We start from the raw sequence: 16,725 nt of genomic DNA, 5'->3' as shown, positions 1-16,725 counted from the left end.
CAGACCAACATGGCCCCCGGACTACACGGGCGCCGCACTGCGCATGCGGGAGCCCGACGGCTGCAGTCACGGCGCCGCCGGACGCAGCGCGCATGCGTCACGCAGCCGCCTACCGTGCCGGGCCGCGCTCAAGCGGCAAGAGCGCCGGCAGCCCGCCGTGCGCATGCGCACGCCGCCCAGCTGCCATCTCGGGGCCGAGCCGCCGGCAGGCGGCGACCAGCACGACCCCTCGCCTCGCGCATGTGCGAACAGCGCCGCCTGGCTGCGGCGCCGCAGGACACCACGAGGGGGCGGCACCGGGTCCGCCGGAGAGCGCCGGGGCTTGGGCCGGGCTGAGCCGGGGGCCAAAGCTGCCCCCGGGAGAGCCCCGGGGCTTGGGCCGGGCTTATCTGGGGGCCAAAGCTGCCCTCCCGAGAGCCCTGGGGCTTGGGCCGGGCTGAGCCGGGGGCCAAAGCTGCCCCCTGGAGAGCCCCGGGGCTTGGGCCGGGCTGAGCCAGGGGCCAAAGCTGCCCTGCTGCCCTCCACAGAGCGCTGGGACTTGGGCCAGGCTGAGCCAGGGCCCAAAGCTGCCCTCCGGAGAGCCCCGGGGCTTGGGCCGGGCTGAGCCAGGGGCCAAAGCTGCCCTCCCGAGAGCCCCGGGGCTTGGGCCGGGCTGAGCCAGGGGCCAAAGCTGCCCTCCCGAGAGCCCCGGGGCTTGGGCCGGGCTTATCTGGGGGCCAAAGCTGCCCTCCCGAGAGCCCTGGGGCTTGGGCCGGGCTGAGCCAGGGGCCAAAGCTGCCCTGCTGCCCTCCACAGAGCGCTGGGACTTGGGCCAGGCTGAGCCAGGGGCCAAAGCTGCCCCCTGGAGAGCCTCGGGGCTTGGGCCGGGCTGAGCCGGGGCCCAAAGCTGCCCTCCCGAGAGCCCTGGGGCTTGGGCCGGGCTGAGCCGGGGGCCAAAGCTGCCCCCTGGAGAGCCCCGGGGCTTGGGCCGGGCTGAGCCAGGGGCCAAAGCTGCCCTGCTGCCCTCCACAGAGCGCTGGGACTTGGGCCAGGCTGAGCCAGGGGCCAAAGCTGCCCCCTGGAGAGCCCTGGGGCTTGGGCCAGGCTTAGCTGGGGGCCAAAGCTGCCCTCTGGAGAGCCCCAGGGCTTGGGCCAGGCTGAGCCAGGGGCCAAAGCTGCCCCTGGAGAGCCCCAGGGCTTGGGCCGGCCTTAGCTGGGGGCCAAAGCTGCCCTGCTGCCCTCCAGAGAGCCCCGGGGCTTGGGCTGGGCTTAGCCAGGGTCCAGGCAAGACCCTCCTGCGCTCCCGAGTTCCCAAGGGAGCGGGCAGGGCCCTGCAGCCCTCCACAGCGCCCCGGGGATTTTTTTGCCAGGGACTGTTTCTCTCCTCCTTTTCCCTCTCCTCCTGCATCATCTTCTCCTCTTCCTCCAAGACTTTCTCAGCTCGCAAGCTGCGAGTGGCTCTGTGCTCCACGGTGTTCTCAAGGTCTAAGGACAATGCAGGACAGCGAGGTCATCGTACTGGGACAATTCAGCTCCAGCCATCCCGCCGCCACTTCCGTAGCTCCAGGCGAACATTTCCCAGTTCCACTCACATCACAGGGCACTCCCTTCGTTCTCCTCCAGCTGCTGCGCTGCTGCTCGGGACCCGCGGATGGGGAGAGCCGCTTTAGCACTGCCGCGAGAAGAGAAGAGACGCCAAAAAGCGCACGCTCAGACACAGTCTTCGCTGGGACACCTCTTTCCCATGAGGTGCGGGTAGACCTCGTGCTTCCAGCGCTCAGCGGGGTCTGCAGACCGTGCGGCCTCCCCAGAAAACACAGAAAATACTTCACCTTGAAAGTGATCTCTGCCAGGCACCGCAGAAGCAGAAGATGGGAAGTCCCAAGTACATCTCATTCTGAACAGTCTCCTTACGGGCACTTCTTCCCCTCAGGGATGTATTCACCACATGTCTTGCAACTAAAAAAGAAGAAAGAGAAGTCTGTAACACATCAAAAGAAAAGAACAAAAAGACCAATAAAAGTCCAAGTGATTTTCGGGCTGCGTCAGCCCAGGTTCTGAGCAATGGTTATTTTCTCCTTTGGAAATTCAGTACCTACTCTTCAAAGAACCCCAAAATCACCCACAGCATCTCTTCCCTCTCCCTCATCCCGTTTCTTCTGGTCTGTGTCACCTCTAACGGCTGCTGGCAGCAGCTCCCCTGCAGCGTATCGAGGCGAAACAATTCCTAAGCGAACTCTTCTCTTCCACAGCCGCTTCCTTCTGAGCGGCGCAGCCCCTCTTACCGCATGTTGAAGGGGGCCATGAGCCGCACCACATACTGCCGGTCCTCGGGGAGTTTGAGCTTTGGGATCTTAGCGGGATGGAAGTCCGGCGGGTAGTTATTTCCACAGGGACGGAGCAGGGACCCGCGTGCGCCCAGAGGAATGTGACCTGTGGCAAGGGAGGCTCCCGCTTGCCCTACCAGCCTAAGGCACGGGCTCCACGCAGCGGGAGCCAGCGCGTCCCTGCCAACCGGCTACGCTCTCAAGTGCCCGAACGCCCCGTCCACCGCTCCCCGCCAGACCCAGGCAGCGGTGTCTGCCCGTCTCCGAGCCCTTAGCCCGAGCCCCCCCCCCCCCCAGCCCTCGCGTGATTTTAGGGCCTAACCCGCTCGCCCAGGCAGCCCCGGCCGGGCACACCCCAGTCCGGCAGCCCCCCCCCCCCCCCCCCCCAAGTCTGGGACCCAAGATCAGCCCGAGACTCCCCACACCCACCGGGTGCCCCTCCCGGCCTGCGGAACCCCCCCTCCCTCAATCCATCAGGGCTCCGCCAAGGCCCCCCTCAGCCGGGGGACACACCCCCCCCCCCCCCCCCCCCCCCTACAGCCAACAGGAACCCCTCCAACCCGGGAAGCGCCAAAGATCCCCTCGGCCTGGAGACACCCCTCCCCCCCCCCAGCACCCCCGACCTCTGTAACCCCCCGCGGTGACCAGGGACACCCCCCCCCCCAGCTCACGGCCAACACCTCCCGCTCCGACATGGCCGCGCACCCCCCTCAGCCCCGCTGCCACTCGCGGCCCGCCACTTCCGGGAAACGGCCCATCCACCCACCCCCACCCCCCGCCGCTCATTGGTGAGACGGGCCGCTGCCCGGCCGATCCCCGTCTGCTACTGGCTGTCTCTGCCGTCCGTCAGCCAGCTGTGCCGCCGCCAAGAGCCCGCCCGCCCGCGGCGACCCGAAAGGAGGTTCCGGGGGCCGGGGGCCGGGGGGCGGGTCCCCGGGGGCCGGTCTGGGCCCCGGAGATCACCTCAGACCACGGAGAGGGGCCGCGGGGACCATACAGGCCTGGGGGGGCCCAGCCTGGGCCACGGCGGGGTCAACGGGGACCAGCTGAAGCCACAGAGACCAGCCTTGAGGGGGGGGCAAAGTGACACCCCCCACACACACACACACCCCCCTCCGCGGGGACCGGGCCGCACGGGGCCGTTCGGAGGCTGTGCCCTCCCCGCTGCCCGTGGCCAGGGCCGGCCTGGGCCCCCGCCGGCCTCACAGCCAGCAAAGGCACCGTCCCCGGGGGCGAGCTCAGCTGCTCCGGGGAGAACATCGCGAAAGCGAGACGGGGATCAGAGCCCCAAGCTGGTTTATTGCCCGTTTCTGATGGGTCCCTCCAGTACCGGCGGCTCCACGCTGCCGGGGGCACGGGGACGGAGAGCGGCTGGGGCGCGTGGGGTCCCTCGGCGGGACAAGGGAGAGGAGCAGGACGGGGAATGGGGACGCTGGCCCCGCTCTGCCTCTCATGGCTCCATCCAGGGCGTCCCCAAGGCCGGCAGGCTCCAGGCGCTGAACTCCCCGGAGTCTGTGAAGTCCTTGGCGGCCACCTGGATGCGGTGGAGGGTCCCGGGTCGCACTCCCGTCAGGGTGTAAGACGTCTGCTCGTATGGCCCGATCTAGGGGTAGAACGGGGTTAGGGGCACCCGTGGGCCGGGGGGCCAGGGGACAGCCTTGCTTGGGGATGCATCCCTCAGCTGTGCCTCAGTTTACCCCGTGTGGGAGGGTGGGGGATGCAGCGGGGGGGTGGCGGTACCGTTTTGGTGACAGAGTCCTCCTCCCGGGCGTAGCGGATGCGATACTTCAGCGGGAAGTACTCCGGGAAGGGCCAGGACCCTGGCGGGCTCCACTCCAGCAGCAGCTTCTTGGTCTCCCCGGGGATGGGTGAGACCCTCAGGTCCTCGGGGGGGTCCGGCTTTACTAACGAAGCAGGGAGACAACGAAGGTGTGAGGTGCCGGCTGGGGGATCCGGCACGGGGCCTCTGGGGACAGCGACCCCGTGTCCACCAGCCCCGTTGACTGAGCTGTGCAATCCGGGCCGCAGAGGTGGCCTGAGACCCAGCAAATCATTGCACTGATGTTTCCGCATCCCAGGTGGGGGAGCAAACCGGAGGGGAAAGGCCCAAAGGAAGCCCCAGGGCTGGATTAGACCCAGGCACGCTGCTTGGGAGGCGGGGGGTTAAGCGCGAGGGGTCTGCGGGGACCCGGGCGCCCAGGCCGGTCCCAGCAGCACTCACTGATGTTCTCCAGGAGGAAGGGCAGGAGTCTGGAGGCAGTGCCCAGGGGGTTCACGGCCGTCACGTTCACCACGTAGGGGGTGAGGGAGAACATCTGCACGTCCCCAAAGGAGCAGCTCCGCGGCCCCGTGCGGACGCACTCGCCCGTCTCTCTGGCCCCCCACACGCCGTGCCTGGGGGGCGGAGGGGGGAGCTGGGCGAGGGGCAGGCTGCCCTGCCTGCAGCCCCGCGTGCAACGCAGGCCCGGGGAGGGGGGGGGGGGGCTCAGCCGGGGCTCGGGGCCCCCCACTGACCTGTACGTGGCCACGAAGTCAGTGTCCAGCAGTGGCTCGGGGGCCAGGACCCAGGAGCAGTTCACTGCCTGCGGGTAGCTGATGGCCCAGCACTCGACGGCAGGCAGCGCAGGGGGATCTGGAGCAGGGGACAGTCATCACCCCGCTGCCGGCCTCCCCAGGGGACCCCCAGCCAGCAGCGGGGGGCCACGGGGAGGGGGGGGGGGGGGGCCAGGGTCACTCACAGCCCAACCGCAGGCAGACGGTGGCCCAGGTCTCGCCGGTGCCAGGGTGGTGGCAGCTGTAGTGGCCCTCGTGGGCCAGGCTGGCGTTGGGGAGGACCAGCCCCGGTGCAGGATACGTTCCCAGGACAGTCCCCCACCGGCGCCACTCAGCCGGCCCCCCCGCTGCAGCCGGGCACCGCAGCAGCACCTCGGTGCCCAGGGTGCCGTGCTGCAGGGCGCAGCGGCCTGGGGGACATGGCAGTGGGCATGGGCTGCACCCCCTGGCGCAACCCCCCCCCCATCCTCCCCCTGCGGTCCCCGGCAGGGGGGTCAAGGGGACAGGCCACAGCGGGGACAGGGAGCGGTAGGGGGTGACGCTGGGTCAGGAAGGATCTGGGCCCCCCTGGGCCCCCCAACTCCACCCCCAGCACCCCGGTGCCCCTCCCTCCCCAATGCCCCCAGCCCCCGTGCCTCTGTCCTTGGTCCTCTCGTGTCCCCAGACCCCCAGTGTCCCTATTCCTCCATCACCAGTCCCCCCATGTCCCCCAATCCCTCCAGTGTCCCTATACCTCTATCCTTAGATGCCCTGTAAGTCTGTCCTCGGTCCCCTCAGTGTCCCCTGCCCCCTCGGTGCCCCTATACCTCCATCCCTGCTCCCTCCATCTCCATCCCCGGCACTCCCAGCCTGCCCATTCCTGCTGTCTCCAGTCCCCCCAGATCCCCCCACAGCCCCGTTCCAGACCCCTAGTCCCTCTATCGCCGCTCCCCCATGTCCCCATACCTCTGCCCCGAGCCCAACTGTCCCCAGCCCCCCCTGCTCCCCCCATACCTCCATCCCAGCCCTCCCAGTCCCTCCCCAGTCCCCCATGCCCCCACACCTCTGTGCCCAGCCCACCCGTGCCCCCGGGTCCCCCCATACCTCCATCCCAGCTGGCCCAGTCCCTCCCCAGTCCCCCATGCCCCCACACCTCTGTCCCCATTGTCCCCGTCCCCCTATACCTCCGTCCCCAGTGCTGCCCGCCGTGCCGTTGTAGGGAATGGTGCAGGCAGGCGCCACAAAAGCCACCACCCAAAGCCACTTCATGTCAGGGAGACTCAGCAGAGCTGCCCGTTTCCAGGGACCTGTGGGAGCAGGCAGGATGGTCAAACCCCAGGGCAGGGGACAGCAGGGACACCGCGGCCACGGGTCCCCAGGTGGTCCAGGGACATCGCCCTAAAGCCGGGGGTTCAAACCCGTCTCCGGGCCACCCCGCAGTGCCGTGCCTCAGTTTCCCCTTTGGCCTTGCCGCACGCCCGGGGGACAGGGGATGGTTTCTCGCCGCAGTGGCCGGATCCTGCTGCCAGGAAGGAGGAGGGGGTGGAGGCGGGAGCGAAAGCACCCTGTGTGACCGGGGTTTCCCACGGGGACCTGCAGCCGCCCCTGCGGTCCTGTGCCCGGAATCGGGGTTTCGGATCACTCCAAGTCTTGACCAGGGAAGGGGCCAGCGCATTCGGATGGCCCCCACCTCCCAGGGCACCTGGGGAGGGACTGTCCCTCAAAGAGATCCCCCCCAAAACCCAGCCTGGGGGCTGAGCTGAGTTCCCCGCTGCGACCGAGCCCAGCACCATAGGGACAGATCCTGCCCTTGCCATCGCCCACCCTGGCTGCGGGCTGGCTCAGCCCCAGGGGAGGACATGCCGCGCTTTCTCCCTATCATGGACAAGGGGCTCCCTGCGGTGCCCCCCAGCCAGGCGCTGTGGGGCCACCCCTACCCCCCGACACCCCCCTATGCCCCCAGCCCCATGGGGAGCCCTGTCCCCCGTCACGCTCACCGCAGCAGGGCCAGGCATCTGGGACCAGAGGATCTGTCACTGCCGGTGCGGGAAGCCGCAGCCCCAGGCAGCCTCAGCCCACTTCCTCACGCAGGAAACGCCGTCCCCAGTGGGGACCCGCCGCCCAGCGTGGCTCCACAGGGATCCCCCACGCACGGGGCCTCTGCCTGCCCCGGACCCGCAGGAAAGCAGTTTTGGCTCTGGCCAAGAGGGTTTCAACCCTTCCCACGCCACCACCCCGCTTCCTTCATGGTCACCCGCTCCCGTCAGGGGACGTCGGGGCTGGAGGAGACGATGGCACCGATCCCCTACCATCCCCAGCTCCTGCCAGCCTCCCCCCCCACAGCCCCCCGCACCCGTGTCCCTGTGCCCACCCTTGTCCCCCCCCAGAGATGAGCCGTCCCGTTGGTGTGAGTATAAATACTTTATTGCTGCTGTGCTGGGGTGTGTGGGGCACAGGGGGGCTGGCACAGGCCCCCAGGGCCGGGTGGGTGTGAGGGTGTGTGTGCCAGTGACAGGGTGCTGCCCGGAGAAGCAAAGGGGCACAGAGGGTGCTATCACGGGCCCGGCCCCCCAGCCGTGTCACCGGCTGTGCCACCAACCCCTGCGGCACGGCCGTGCTGGCAGGGGCTCATCTGCCCTGCTCCTGCAACCGCTGCATCCTCAGGATCTGGCACAGGAGTCTCTGCACGTCCTCGTCCATGTGGCCCTGGGGTGGAGGGGACATTGGTGGGGACGTCAGAGGGGACATCAGGGAGTCTCTGTGCGTGGCCCAAGCACCCCTGGGTCGGCAGTCCCTAGATCCAGCCCCTTGCTGCCTCCCACACGCATGCGGGCACCGACGTGTGGCTGGCTGGTGCCCCAGTCCCCCATACCGGTGTCCCCAGTTCCCCCACAGCCACGTCCCCATCTCACCTGCACTGCGTAGAGCAGGTGGCTCCGGTACAGCGTCACCACCTTGCTGTGCCGCATTTCTGTCTCCTGCAAGAGAGCGAGCGGGTTTGAACATGGGGCTGGGGGCTCGTGGAAGCCCAGAACCCACCAGGCGACAGCCACAAGCCCCCCGGTACCCACCTCCAGCTTCTCCTCCAGCGCACGGATCCTGGCCTGGAGCGCGGCAGTGTCGGGGGGTGACTGCGGCGCTCCCCGGGACTTGGGGAGGGCATTCAGGGCTTCCTTCAGCCTGAAGACCTCCTTAGAGAGCTCAGTGATCTGCACAGCGCACAGAGGTTACAGGGACCCAGGGACCCCTCAGCCCCCAACTCCCCTGGGGTCCACCCATGGCCGTGCCCGCTGCCACCCCGGGGTGGCCCCTGCGCCCGGGCAAGGGCAGAGCCGGGACTTTCCCACCCCACCCCTTCTGCCCCTGGTTTCAGTCTCAGCTTGGGGAGAAAAAAAGGGGAACAGCCGGGAGAGCGGCAAGTCCGCATGCAGGGGCACGTGTGTGTCCGCGGTTGGACTTCACGTGTGCAAGCGTGCGTGTATGTGCAGGTGCGTGCAAGTGCGTGCAAGCACGTGCACTTGTATGTGCACGTGCATGTACATGTGTGCACGCATCTGTGTACACACGTGCGTGCATGTTTGCGAGCGCGTCTCCCCTGCGAACCCGGCCAGCTCAGCTCACCCGAGCAGCGCCCGGGCCACCATTTCCCCTCCCAGGAGCCCCTCGCCACCCCCCGACACCTCCTCCCTGTCCCCTACCTTCCTGTCCCTGTCCCTGACCAGCTGGGCCGAGTCCTCGGCATGGCCATGGAGCTCCCGCAGCCGCCGCGCCTCGTCCTGCGCCTCCGCCAGCTGCTTCTGCGCGGCGGCCAGGCGCTCCTCCGCCGCCTGCCGCTCGCTCTTCATGAAGAGCGCCTGCCGCTGCACCCGGAACACCTCCTCGCACGTCTTCTCGTGCCGCCGTGAGAGCTCGCCCAGCCGCTGGGCCAGCGCTGCCGCCTCGGCCCGCAGCCCCGCCTGCGCCGCCTCGTGCTCTCCCCGCGGCACCGCCGCCGCCAGCTCGGCCTCCAGCCGGGCGGCCTCACGCCCCTTGGCCTCCGCCGCCGCCTCCAGCTGGGCCGCCCGCTCCCGCAGCGCCTGCGTCTGCTCCTCCAGCGCCGCCGTGGCCCGGGCGTGCTCCTCCCGCGGCACCCGGCCCTCCGCCTCCGCCTCCGCCTGCCGCAGCCGTGCCAGGGCCTCCTCGTGCTCCCGCCGCCCCACCGGCCGGGCGGCCAGCTGCTCCCGCAGGGTGCCCAGCTCGGCCTCCCTGCGACCCAGCGTCTCCCGCAGCTGCCCCAGCTGGGCCGTCACCTCCTCATGCTGCCGCACGAGCTCCGCCACCCGTCGCTCCAGCACCCCCGGCTCTGGCTCGGGGCCACCCGCCGCCTGCCAGTCCCGTGCCTTGGCCTCCAGCTCCCGCCGCAGGGCCTCCGCCTCCGCCTCCGCCCGGCCGCAGCGCTCCAGCAAGGCCTCCTTCTCCCTCGACGCCTCCTCCAGGGAGGCCCCCAGGGAGGCTGTCGCCTCCACGGCCTCCGCGCCGGCCTCCAAACGGGCCTGCAGCTCCTTCACCCGCTGCTCCCGCTCCTCCAGCGCCGCCTGCGCCTGCCGCAGGGCCGCCCGGGCTTCTACCAGCTCAGCGTCAGCCTCCCGCTCAGCCGCGGAGGAGGAGGTCTGCGTGTGCGGCACCTGCAGCTCGCCCAGCGCAGCCTTGCACTCGCCCCAGGTCCAGGCCGGCTCCTCAGCGAGCCGCTGCGCTGCACACCCCTCCCCGATTTGCTCCGGGGCTCGCTCCGAGGCACCGGTCTGCCCCTCCGGCTGCCCACCAGCCTCGTCCCTCGCATCCGTGCCCCGCGGCGGCTCCAAGCACTGCGCCCGCAACCGCTCCAGCTCGCGTTGGAGAGCGTTGTAGAGGCTGGCGGGCACGAAGTCCCCCGGGGTGGACGGGTTGCTCTCGTCCCGCTCGTAGTTCTCCAGCACCTGCCGAGGAGACGGTGAGGCCACCGGGGGCCAGGGGACGGAGGCAGGGAGGGACAGACGGACAGACGGGGACTTGCCTGTATTTTCTCCCTCAGCTCCTTGTTCTGCACGGTGAGGGACTGCACCTGCCCCTGCAGTGTGGCCAGCAGCTCCTCGGCCGAGGGGCTCAGTGTCTTCTTGGAGAGCAGCAGCTCTGCCCCTGCGGGGCGCAGGGACTCCGGTGCCATGCCCGCCCATGCCCCCGCTCCCTGCCGCGGGGTGCAACCTCCCCGAGGGCTGTCCAGCCCCGCGGGGGCTTTGGGTGAGCAGGCAGGGCCCTACCTGGGAACTCAAGCGGCTCTCCCTCCTCGTCCTGCAGTGTCTCGATGTCATAGCTCGTGTTCTCCTTCTCGTTCTGGGGGTGCAGAGTGGCAGGCGTCAGCCCCCGTGCACCCCAGCCCCTGGCGCTGCCAGCTGCTACCTGCTACCTGCATCTACCTCCAGTGAGGACAAGCGGCTCAACAGAGCCTCCACCTCCTTGCCCAGCCGCTCCTTCTCACCATCCCGCACCGCCAGCCGCTCCTCCAGCTCCTGGATCTGTGAGGCAGGACACGGGCATGGGATCCCCTTCGCTCCCACCAGAGTCCTGATGGCATCCCCAGCACCAGGACCCCTCAGAGAGCCGAGGCCACCCATGACCTCTTCGCCGGCCTCACCTGCTTCTCCATGGAGCGCAGGGAGCCCTTGTCCAGCTCTGCCCGCTGGGAGAGAAAACAGGGAGGGATAAATGCTGTCCCCATCTCTCCCATCCCCTTCACTCCCTAGGGATGTGGTGGCATCTCCCCCACGACCCTGCGGTTCACTGATACCTCCTGTCTCTGCTTCTCCTGCTGCTCCAAGCCCCGGATCTTCTGCAAGAACTGGGCCCGCTCCTGCCGCAGCCGTACAATCTCCTCGTAGGCGTCCCGGTCCTCCTGCAGATGAGCGGCCGCCAAGCATCAGTGCCGGGCACCGCCAGCCCCCTCCCCGCTGTCGGCCCCCTCCTGCCCATCCTCAGCAGGGGGGCTGTGGCAGGCTGAGCCCAGCCAGGCTCCGGGCACCACGTGCCCCCATGGGCGAGCCACGGTCCGGGGTATGCAGGGTGCTTTTTGACAGCAGAGAGAGAAGGAAAGACTCTGGCAGGGCATGGACCCCCCAACGCCAGCACAGCCCCCCGGGAGAGGGGTGTTTTGGGCCTGCGGGGTGGAGAGAAAGAGGCTGATAGCTCCCGCCATGCCAACAGCAGGGGCTCGGGGCCTGGGGTGCTGCATGCACCCCGGGAGTGGGGACGAAGCCTCTGTTGCAGCTCAGGCCAGCCCCTGAGCATCACCCACGCTGCAGGGAGGAGGGCCCCCGCACAGCCCCCGGCACGGGCAAAGCTGGAGAAGTTTGCCTGAGCAGGCCATGGTTCGGCTACCCTGCGCCTGCCAAGCCGGGTGCAGACGTGGAGCTAAGGGGGACCCCTCTCTCACCTGGCTGGGGGTGCCCAGGGGAGGCAGAGGGGCTTTCCTCTTCCTCGGGGTGCTGTTCTTCTCCCTGATGGATGACTGGCTGGGCGAAGACGTCTGCGGAGATACCAGGGCAGAGGGGATATCACATCTAAAGTGGCCTCCCTCCTTCCTGACCCGTCGTCACCTTAGAGAGCCCTAGGGCTCCTGGGGACCCCCACCCAGGGGCTGGGGCCAGCCCTGACAAGAGGTGGGCAGCCAGGCAGGCCCTTACCTGGGACGTCTGCTCAGTTGACTCCTCTTCTGCGGGGCAGAGCGGGAGGAAAGAGAAATTGGGGAGGTTTAGGGGATCGTAGGGGTGGGCACAGCAGGCAGAGCCCACCTGGGTGCAGGGGCACCTCTGAATGTGCTCATACAGGGGTGGGCACTCAGGGGGTACACACACACGTGTACGCAGGGGGGCACGTGTGCGTACAAGGGGCACACACGCAGACAGACAAATACGGGGATATACGTGGATGTGTAATTGCAGGGATGCACACACGTGCGCAGGCACGGGGAGACACATGCACGCAGTCATGCACACGCAGACACACGTACAAACACACTTGCTGATACACACGTGCACTTATACCCCCATGCTTGCAAACACGTGTGAACATGTGTGTGCAAGCATGTTCAGACACTGAGACGGGCAACCGAGGCTCAGCACCACCTCCCAGCCCTCGGCTGGTGACAGCATGGGTGAAGGCACCCCCAGCGTGTGGGAAAAGGGGGCATGTGCCCCCCAGCCTCACTCAGCCTCTTCCAGCCATGGGTTAGACATCCCCGCCCCAAAGCACCCTGCAGGGTGACGACACCCCCGTGGGTCCATGCCCTGCGGACAAGGGGCACCAGGGCGGCACGGCCGCCTTACCGCTGGCCCAGGACTGGCGCTGAGCAGCCTCTTGCAGGAAGTGCTGGATGAGAGCGTTGCCCGTGGCCAGGCTGTAATGCGCGGCATCGTGACCTGTGGAGTCCACCACGGCCACCCGGGCACCGGCGTTGACAAGCACCTCCACCGTCTCCACGCTGCCGTTCTCGCAGGCCAGCATCAAGGCTGTCCTGAGCAGAGTGGTGAGAGGCGAGGCGAGGGGGCCCATTCCCCCCGTCCCCCCATCCGCCCCCAGTCACCGCCAGTGCAGACTCACCTCCCCTGCAGGTCCCGGCTGTTGACAGCTGCGCCGCGGTGCAGCAGGTACCGGCACAGCTCTGAGTGGCTCATCTTAGCAGCAAGGATCAGCGGTGTGGAGCCATCCTGGGCAAGGTCAGGTTGGGTGAGGCTGCGCAGATGAGGCTCAGATCCCCCCATGGGGCACCCCGCTCCCGTTATCTCCCAGATTTCCACGTCCCACTTTATGGTATGTTTTCACCCCAGGAACCCCAGGTGCTGCCAGCTGCTGCGTTCCACCCCAGAAGCTCCTGCATTTCAGAGGCAGCCCCAGCCTGGCCCCTTGCTACTCTGCACAGCACTGGGGGCGAGGAGCAGAGGGATCTCACCTTGTCCTTGATGTTCAAGGGAGCCTTAAAATCACAGAGGATCTCCGAGCACGAGATGCAGCCGCTGACCGCTGGGGAGAAGGACAGAGGCTGAGCACTCTGCCTCCCACGGGGACATGAGCAGGACGGGGCTGGCACTGTCCCCACTCACCTGCGTGGTGCAGCGCTGTTTGGCCGCTGCCGTCGGCTACGTCCACAGGGCAGGAGGCCTGAGGGAGAGAGCCGGGGTTACAGGAGGACGGGGGACAGACAGACAGACTGCTCCAGTGGACGTGGCTCCTTGGCATGGCGGAGGGCCGAGCAGGTGCCGGGCAGAACCACACAGCACCGGGCAGAGCCGGGAACCACCATGCCAGCCAACACCACTGGTGAGGGAAGGGAGTTCAAGGACAGAGAGGACACCTTGCTGGCACAGCACCCTCCCTCCCTCGCAGCATCATGCTCCCAGCCCCGGTACCTGCAACAGCTTGCTGACGCACTGTGGGTGGCCATGCTTGGACGCCAGGTGCAGGGCAGTGTAACCTGGGGAGAGGGACAGACGGACACGTCAGAGAACAGACAATGGGTCTGCGGCAGAGGGGACCAGTTGGGTGACAGACGGACGGATGGGTACACAGGAGGATCTGCTGGACTGGGGCTGAATGGGAATGGAGGAGCACCATCGGTCAGTGCTTGAGTCCCCGTAGGAAGCTGGGACAATTTACAGCCCCCAGAGGTGTGGCCATCACCTCCGTCCCCTCAGCCTCAATACCCGCGGCAGGGTGGGAACAACCAGGGAGCGTTGGTGGCCCCAGGTGGTCCATGGCGTTAGCCAGGGGCGCGTGGCAGCCATGCCCTCACCCGAGCTATCCTTGGTCATGGCATCCACGCCGTGAGCCAGCATGGCTTCGAGGCAGTCCACGTTTCCCCGCATGGCGGCCAGGTGGAACCTGCAGCAAGACCGGGGGCTGTCGAACTCACATCCCCGGCCCCTGGCCTTGTCCCCAGCCCTGCATCCCCGGTGTCCCAGGGTCGTGGGTCAGCACTTACGCGGATTTGCCCTCCGAGTCCAGCTTGGTGGGGACCAGGCCCTTGCGGACGAGGAGAGATGTCACCCTCCCGGCATCATTGTAGTCCACAGCTTGCAGGAGCTTCTCATCGCTCTTGGTCCAGTCCTGGCTCTGCAATGAAGCCAAGAGGAGGCTGTGGTGGGTGTGCCGTCCCCAGAGACGGGCAGGGTGCTAGGCTGGGCTCGGGTGCCTGTCCTCATCCCCATCCCTGCTATCTTCCACCCATCCCTATCCCCTTGGGGTGGCCATCTCTGGGCCAATCCCTTTCCCGGGTGCTGTGGTGTCTGGCCCCCAGGTATGGAGGGTTTAGCTGGGACAGCTGACTGAGATGAGGACCCCCTTCAGCCCCCCCCCCCAGCTTTGCAGCTCACAGATTAGGAGATTTACAGAGCTGCCCCAGTTTAGCTGTGGATGGGCCAGGCTGTGACCAGCTAGGATTTGGGAGCGAGCCGACACTGCCTGGTTGCCCCTGCCGCAGGGTTTGCCCCTGCCACCCCAATGATCCCGATGCTAAACACAGCCAGCACCCATGAGGTGCCTGAGCCCCATCCCTGCCCAGGTCTCCCCACTGAGCCCGTTCCCAGCCCTGCTTTGCTCCCGGACGAGGAAGGGACGAAGTCGGGGTGAGCACAGTTGGCAGCGAGAGCGTGTCCCCCGGGATGGCTCCAGCCTCCCTGGGATATATGGGGCACAACCCTGCGCAGGATTGGGGCTGGATGGGGAGCTGGCTGACTCAGTGGTCCCACACGTCCCCATCCTGAGGGAGCGACCCGCAGCGGGACAGGACCAGCACGGGAAGCCCTGGGTTCACCCTGCAGCCCGTGACGACAAACCGGAGCTCGCTGCGGCCGCGGCGGCAGGAAATGGATGTCACCTTTTGGGAGCTGCTTGCATCCTGCCCCTCGCCAGCCTGGTGCCCGGTGCCAGGCATGGGGCCCGTGCCGCTGTGCCTGCCTGGTGCCCCTGCAAGCCCCTCCAGCCCTGCGGGGCCAGGGGACCCCATCTGGGGAATAAACCAGTCTCCCAGGGTTACTGGGCAAACTGGGAGGGTGGTGCCTGTTCCCCCCCACCACCCTTGTCATGCAAGGACAAAGCAGGTTGGAGAGGACGCAGCCGAGCCCCGGGATGGGGCTGGGGACGCAGGGGGTCCAGGTGGGGTGGGGGTGACACGGCTTACCCCGGAGGATGGGACTAAAGGGGACCGGAGATGGAGGACAGGGACGTACCGCGAAGGAGGCAGCAGCACAGAGGCAGATCTGCTTCATGGTGTTGAGGAGGAGGCGGCGGGCAGCCATGCATCCCTTGCCCCCCGCCTGGGCGAGGGCAGGCTGGGGCTCCAGGCTGTGGACCCCAGACCCCAACTCGGTCCAGCATCGTCGCCCGGGCGGGGGCCGGGTCTTGCCGCAGTGGGAGCCAGGATCCGCCTCCCTCCATCCCTCCGTCCCTCCTTCTTTCCCTCCTTCCCTCCCTCCCTCCTCAGCATCCAGAGCTCCAGGCATCCCCGCATCCCTGCCACCACAGAGCAGGTACCAAGGTCCCAGTGAGGGACCAGCACCCCAGCCTAGTCCCAGTTAAGGTGGGAGGGGTTGGGGGGGAGGGCAGCTTTCTCCCCCCATGCTCAAGGTGAGGTGGCAATGCACCCCCAAACCAAGGGGATGAGCATCCTCCTGCCACCCAGATCCTGCTTCCCGAGGAGGGGGATGTGGGACCCCTTGCCCTGCCCTGCGGGGCACAGAATTACCTCCCACCACAGCCCTGGGGCCAAGGGAGGGGCAGGACCCCCTGCCTGCATCTCAGGGGTCCAGCAAACTCCCCTCAAGGAGGGAACCCCAAAATTCAAAGGGTCCCTGGAAGAGCCCCGGGGGCAGCAGGACAGCAGGAGCCTCTTACTCCTCCCCACTCACAGAAGTATCCAGGACAGCGTGGGGAAACCGAGGCACAGAGCACCCTGAGCAGGGCAGGCCCGCAGACTCCACGTGGGGGGCTTCAACCTCTGTCCATGTGTCCCCAACCATGCGACCCCAGTGCACATGTCTGCCCAGTGCTGCCGTGGGCACTGGGGACACACTGTCACCCTCTGCCCGACGTGGAGGATGGCGAGAGCCTGCGGCACCGTGCCAGGCTGGTGCTGAATAATTCAGGAGCATCGACATGCTGGCTCCACTGGCTGTGGCAGCTGGAAAGCTTGCAGCCGTCCCCAGGGAGGGGACAGGGAGGGGACCCGGGGCCCGCTTCCCTCTCCCCGGCGCTGCCTTTTTTTTCCTTTGCTCTGCCCCGCTCCCAACGATGGCCCTGGGAGCACCCTTGGGTGCACTGGGAGCTCGATCCCACCGGCCAGGGTGGCAGTGCTGACCTCCATGGGGCTGCTGTCCCCATGGTGAGCAGCCATCCCACGTCCCAGGGCAGGTCCCCATGTCCCTGTGACACTGGGGACATCCTGGGGAAGATCCCCATGTCCTCACGTCCCTGTGAAATTTGGGACATCCCGGGGCAGGTCCCCGCGTCCCTGTGAAATTTGGGACATCCCGGAGCAGGTCCCCACATCCCCATGGACATCCCGGGGCAGGTCCCCTTGTCCCTGTGAAATTTGGGTCATCCCAGGGTGGGTCCCCACGTCCCTGGGAACGGCACTCACGTCCGCTTTCTTGAACCTGGCCTTCAGGCTCTTCATGGCGGCTCCAGCCTCAGCCCTGTGGCACCTGGACGAGGGACGACCGTGCTCGAGGGTCTCTCCCCCACCGATATCGGCTCAGCCGCCCCCAGACCCGCCGCTCCCGTAGCCCCGTCCTCGCCTGCCGCCGTCTCCCCACCGGCCGCAGCGCCCGGAGAGGGGGAGACCAGACACCGGGGAGTTGGGTTACGGCCTGGCTGCGGCTGT

The 16,725-nt window shown here is 67.8% G+C and overlaps 2 protein-coding genes and 1 long non-coding RNA gene across 3 annotated transcripts; all 3 read right to left on the bottom strand.

Annotated features, from left to right (window-relative positions):
- Window positions 1-878: 878 nt before the first annotated feature.
- On the bottom strand, window positions 879-2,505 carry LOC143170757 (uncharacterized). Its single transcript, XR_012997092.1, has 3 exons — window positions 2,265-2,505; window positions 1,812-1,938; window positions 879-1,651 (listed from the first exon to the last, which is right to left on the bottom strand). It is a non-coding gene; the product is annotated as an uncharacterized LOC143170757 (long non-coding RNA).
- Window positions 2,506-3,604: 1,099 nt separating this feature from the next.
- EBI3 (Epstein-Barr virus induced 3) lies at window positions 3,605-6,107 on the bottom strand. The gene is made up of 6 exons (XM_076359683.1): window positions 6,023-6,107; window positions 5,045-5,269; window positions 4,821-4,938; window positions 4,528-4,700; window positions 4,047-4,210; window positions 3,605-3,909 (listed from the first exon to the last, which is right to left on the bottom strand). Exons 1-6 carry the CDS (start codon window positions 6,105-6,107, stop codon window positions 3,757-3,759), a joined length of 918 nt encoding a protein of 305 aa, XP_076215798.1. The 3' UTR covers window positions 3,605-3,756.
- Window positions 6,108-7,248: 1,141 nt separating this feature from the next.
- Window positions 7,249-16,635, bottom strand: ANKRD24 (ankyrin repeat domain 24). Its single transcript, XM_076359313.1, has 19 exons — window positions 16,483-16,635; window positions 13,828-13,958; window positions 13,639-13,727; window positions 13,256-13,320; window positions 12,950-13,007; window positions 12,799-12,869; window positions 12,450-12,556; window positions 12,176-12,363; window positions 11,534-11,562; window positions 11,284-11,376; window positions 10,642-10,746; window positions 10,489-10,533; window positions 10,271-10,369; window positions 10,115-10,187; window positions 9,871-9,992; window positions 8,537-9,793; window positions 7,910-8,047; window positions 7,751-7,816; window positions 7,249-7,544 (listed from the first exon to the last, which is right to left on the bottom strand). The coding sequence occupies exons 1-19, from the start codon at window positions 16,516-16,518 to the stop codon at window positions 7,467-7,469; spliced, it is 2,850 nt and encodes a 949-aa protein (XP_076215428.1). The 5' UTR covers window positions 16,519-16,635; the 3' UTR covers window positions 7,249-7,466.
- Window positions 16,636-16,725: the final 90 nt, after the last annotated feature.

This window comes from Aptenodytes patagonicus, chromosome 25 (genome assembly GCF_965638725.1).
Source record: "Aptenodytes patagonicus chromosome 25, bAptPat1.pri.cur, whole genome shotgun sequence".
Lineage (NCBI taxonomy): Eukaryota > Metazoa > Chordata > Aves > Sphenisciformes > Spheniscidae > Aptenodytes > Aptenodytes patagonicus.
This window is presented reverse-complemented; position numbering and strand designations above follow the sequence as displayed.